The 5,346-nt window shown below is 37.8% G+C and overlaps 1 protein-coding gene across 1 annotated transcript; it reads left to right on the top strand.

The window, feature by feature from the left end:
- Positions 1 to 382: 382 nt before the first annotated feature.
- LOC130849748 (olfactory receptor 4C46-like) lies at positions 383 to 1,315 on the top strand. Its single transcript, XM_057728886.1, has one exon. It carries the CDS (start codon positions 386 to 388, stop codon positions 1,313 to 1,315), a length of 930 nt encoding a protein of 309 aa, XP_057584869.1. The 5' UTR covers positions 383 to 385.
- The last annotated feature ends 4,031 nt before the right edge of the window (positions 1,316 to 5,346 follow it).

Genomic DNA, 5,346 nt, shown 5'->3' with positions numbered 1-5,346 from the left:
AGCCTTTACATGTGTTTCCTAGGTCTCTTTTCAGGTTTAGATACCACTATGTGTGAATTCTATTGCTTAACATTAGCTGTGAGTCATCTCAAATGATTAAGTGTGCACAGATCATCTCCTGTCTCTGTCTGGAGTTTTTGTGTCTATATTTTAAAAGTCACCTTTCCCCAGGAGAGAATTTGAGAAATCTTCAAGAGATCAGACCCTTTTAATTTCTATCTCAAAAAAAACAAAACAAAACAAAACAAAAACTCAGAAGATTTCAGAACTCAATAGAATTTAGGCATTTATTATTTATTACATTGACAGTCTTAATGAATTCATAGATGAGCTAATAAAATGTGGCTTTTTTTCAGGTAATGTAACTAATCATAACCTGAGATACATGGAGAATAGAAACAACGTGACAGAGTTTGTTCTACTGGGACTCTCGCAGAATCCAAAGATGCAGAAAATCATATTTATTGTGTTTTTGGTGATCTATATTGTCTCTATTGTGGGAAATGTGCTCACTATGGTCACCATCAAAGCCAGTCCATTGCTAGGGTCCCCCATGTACTATTTCCTGGCCCATCTCTCTTTTATCGATGCCTGCTATTCCTGTGTCAATACCCCTAAAGTGATTGTAGATTCACTCTATGAAAAGAAAACCAGTCCTTTCAATGAATGCATGACCCAAATCTTTGGGGAACATTTATTTGCTGGTGCTGATGTCATCGTGCTCACTGTGATGGCCTATGACCGCTATGTGGCCATCTGCAAGCCCTTGCACTATACAAAAATAATGAACTGGCAGTTGTGTGGCCTGCTTGTGGGAGTGTCATGGGTGGGAGGCTTTCTTCATGCAACCATACAGATCCTCTTCATCTTCAGGTTACCCTTCTGTGGCCCTAATGTCATAGATCACTTTATGTGTGATCTGAACCCTTTGCTCAGTCTTGCCTGCACTGATACCCACACTCTAGGACTCTTTGTTGCTGCCAACAGTGGTTTCATTTGTCTGTTGAACTCCCTCCTCTTGATTGACTCCTATTCGGTCATTCTGCACTCCTTAAGGACCTACAGCTTTGAGGCAAGGCAAAAAGCCCTTTCCACTTGTGTCTCCCACTTCACAGTGGTTTTCATATTCTTTGTGCTCTGCATATTTGTGTACCTGAGACCAGCAGCTACTTTGCCTATTGATAAAGCAGTTGCTGTATTCTACACTATGATAACTCCTATGTTAAATCCTTTAATCTATACCTTGAGAAATGACCAGATGAAAAATGCCATAAGGAGGCTGTGTAGCAGAAAAGTGATTTCAGGTGATAAATAAAATGTGTGTGGAGCCCAACATTCATGCAACTGATGCAAAGGTTGAATGGACATTATTGGTGATCTCAGCATATAATATCTATGCAATAAAGAAAAAAAAAATTAACCCCTACAAATCATAGCTTCTGCATGATGGAGAGAAGAAATGGATTAAAGAAAACAGACACAAACCTAGCCTGGGACCACTCTTTGCATATTTGAAAATTACTGTCAAATTGGAGCTTAGTTTTATCAGCTACATCATTGTATATGGATTCATAAGCTTTCATCTCAATAAAAAAATAAAATATTAATACAGTTATATTCAGCAGAAATCTCTATAACGATACAAAGAGGTAGGCACTGCTATTACCCCCATTTGACCAGTGAGTAAACAAACAGGAAGGAGTATGATCCAAAACAGAAATATTAAAAAGCCTATAAACAGAATCTGACCTCTCAGACCATGTCCTTAACTGCTGTAATATATGGCCAGGTGATAATGATAGAAAGGTAGCATAATTATACTAGTTATCACTTATTGAGACAGGAACTGTGATGGACTATAGATCCATCTTTCTGTCTATATACATATACATATATGTTTTATATTTATATATAATTATATATACACTAATATATATACTATTTTATTATGCACTTATGTTCGTTATGTAAAACTAAATTCTAATATATTTTTATTAGTAACTATACCCATTTTTATACATCATAGTTGGTGGCAGTATGTTCACTGCAACCCTGTGGTATATGACTACTTTAAAATATAGAGGCAATGGGCCACATAACCTCTAAGGGGTAAATAAAAAATATTACATCGTTTCCAAATTTCCCTTTAGCATGAAGGATCATTCTGTATTGTTACTGTCACCAGCTTAGGCTCATAAACCACCAGAAAGAAGGATGATTCAAATAAAAAGTATTTTAATGTCAGATAGGAAGTTCAATATATTAAACAAAGAGTCACACTACATAAAGTATTTCTCTACTTGCTAAGAATAATTTATTCAAGTAGCACAATACCTGGTCCATAATAAATACTAAATTAACAAGTGTAAACATAAAGAAAAATGAATACATTCAGTAAAATACAGAAAAGTAGTAGTGAAGACTAGGAAATTTTTTTTAGCTTACATTTTCAGAATCTGAGAATTCTAGATATTTCTCTTAGATACCACATTTTTTTATTCTTACTTATGCTAGGAATAGAAAAAATTGAAACAGTGTGTCATCATGTGAACAAATCTTTTACCTTGATATTCTCTCTGCTCTTAGAAAGAGTTCATCATCTATGAATGTTGGTTATTTTTGTTATAATTTCCTGTTAAGAAATTTGCTGTGGTAACATTTTATTATAAAAAGCCATTTTAAACACATGTAGCTCTGGGGACTTCCCTAGTGGTCCAGCGGTTGGGACTTTGCCTTCTAATGCAGGGGTTTTGGGTTCGTTGCTTGGCTGGGGATCTGGGGTCCCTCATGTCTCATGGCCAGAACACCAAAACATAAAACAGAAGCAATATTAGAACAAATTCCATAAAGACTTTAAAAAGGGTCCACGTCAAAAAATCTTTTAAAAAATATAAATAGCTCTGTCTACTCAAAAAGCAAGTTCAGTCTAAATATATTCCATTCATCTCATTTGTTCTTCATTCATTAAACAAGTCTTTTTGAGCCTAAGGACTGTATCAGGCACACTGATAGTTGCTGAGGCTCATGGTCCCCACTCTCATTACACTTCCTTCTCTCTCCCTGCCTGCACCTATGGGTTCCTGGGGAGTTGACTATGATCAGTTGATAGAGAAAGAGGATACTTGGGATTTATACACAGATGGTTCTACAATGATACACAAGCATAACCCCAAAGTGGAGAGCTCTAGAGCTACATCCCCATTCTGGAAAATTCGTGAAGGTCCGTAAGAAGGGAAGTCATCCCCATGGGCACACGTTCAGGCAGTGCACCTGGCTGTGCACTTCGCTTGGGAGTAGATATGTCCAGATGTGCAATATATACTGATTCGTCGGTTTTGACCAATGGTTTGCCTGGATGGTCAGGGGCTTGGAAGGAACGTGATTGGAAGATTGGTAACAATCAAATTTGAGAAAGAGGTATTCTTATATACTTCTCTTAATGGGCAGGTAACCTGAAGATATTAGTGTACTACATGAATGCTCACCAAAGAATCGCCATCATAAGATCACCCGTTTCATGGATGCTGGTCAGCCTCTCCCCAGCCATCTGTGTCATCGCCTAATGGGCTCATGAGAAAAGTGGTCATGTTGCAGGGATGGAGGTTAAACATAAATTCAACAGCATGGACTTCCACTAGCTAAGACTGTCCTGGCTATGACCACCACTGAGTACTCAACCAGTGAAAAACAGGAAGCAAACCTGGGTGCCAGTATGGCATCATTCCTCAATGAGTTCAGCCTGGTTACAGGTTGATTACACTGGACTGCTTCCATTATGAAAGGGACAGTGTTTTGTGCTGCTGTCATAGACACCTACTATTGTTATGAATTTGCCTTCCATGCGTGAAGAGTTTCTGCCAAAATTACCACCCACAGAAATACAGAATGCCTTATCCACCATCACGATTGCACACAGCATTGCTTCTGATCAAGGTTATCACTTCACAGAAATTGAAGTACATCAATGAGTACATGCTCATGGAATTCACCAGTCTTACCATTTCCCCACCATCCTAAAGCAGCTGATTTTATAATATGGAATAACCTTTTGAAGAATTAGTTACAGTACCAGTTAAGTGGCAGTACCAATGTATGAAAGGCAGTGACAAGAATCTTCAATTCTCTAAAACACTGAATATGTTCTTAATCAGAACCCGTTATCAATTGCTGTTTCTCCCATAACCAGGATTCATGGGATAAAATGGGAACTGTACTCACTATCACCTTTAGTAAGCTTTCAGCAAAATGTTACTTCCTGTTCCCGTTACTTATGTTCTGCTTGCTTAGAGGTCTCAGTTCCAAAGAGAAAAAATGCTTCCACCAGGAGACATAACAAGATTTTACTGAACTGAGAGTTAAGACTGCTGGCTGACAATTTATCTCATGCCTCTAAATCAACAAGCGAAGAAGTTAGTTAGTGTGCTGGCTGGAGTGATTGATCCTAACTACCAACAGGAAATTGGACTACTACTCCTCAGTGGAAATAAGGAAAATATGTCCCTAACACAGGAGTTCCTCTAGGGCTTCTCTAAGTATTATCATGCTAGATGATTAAGATCAATAAAAAATATTTTTTACTGGTTTTTCGACCCAACCCAGGCAGAACTACTAATGGCCAAGACTCTTCAACAATAAAAGTCTGTGTCACCCCACCAGGTAAAGATACATAGCCTACTTAGGTGCTTGCTGAAGGCACAGAGAATAAAAAATGAGTGACATAAGAAAGTAGTTATAAAGATCAGCTACAATCATCACATTCTCTCTTACAGTATTTAAATATTTTTAAATTTTTCATCACAGTATTTAGATTAAGGAGAGGAGTATACATCATCCAAGGACTTTACCTTCCCTTCTTGGGAGGACTTAGTGTGATTTCAGTTGTACAGAGGAGCATTGTGCCACGTTAGGTGGAATTTTTACCTTGGTATTGTCTTTATTTGGAGATTAACTATAGTTTAAGACCATGTCTATAGATGCTAAACTGAGAAGTAATAGATTCACAATGACTAATTTTATGTGTTAAGTTGAGTAGTCCATGAGGTACACAAAATTTGCTCAAACATTGTTTTGGGCTGTCTCTCTGAGGTTTTCCTTGATGATATTAATATTTGAATTGGTAGACTGAGTAAAGAAGATTGTCCTTTCTAAGGTGGGTGGTACTCATCCAATCCATTCAATCAGTGAAAGCTTGTGAATAACAAAGGCTGACCTCCCTTGAGTAGAAGAGAATTATCCTGCCTGAAAGCCTTCAAACTAAAATATCAACTCTTCCTGCCTGAAGACCTGCAGACTTCAAACTGAAACCTCAGCTCTTCATGCCTGATGACCTGCATGCTGATGATCAGC

This window comes from Hippopotamus amphibius, chromosome 3 (genome assembly GCF_030028045.1).
Source record: "Hippopotamus amphibius kiboko isolate mHipAmp2 chromosome 3, mHipAmp2.hap2, whole genome shotgun sequence".
In the NCBI taxonomy this organism is placed as follows: Eukaryota; Metazoa; Chordata; class Mammalia; order Artiodactyla; family Hippopotamidae; genus Hippopotamus; species Hippopotamus amphibius.
The sequence above is the reverse complement of the archived record's forward strand: the minus strand, read 5'-3'. Positions and strand labels throughout refer to the sequence as shown.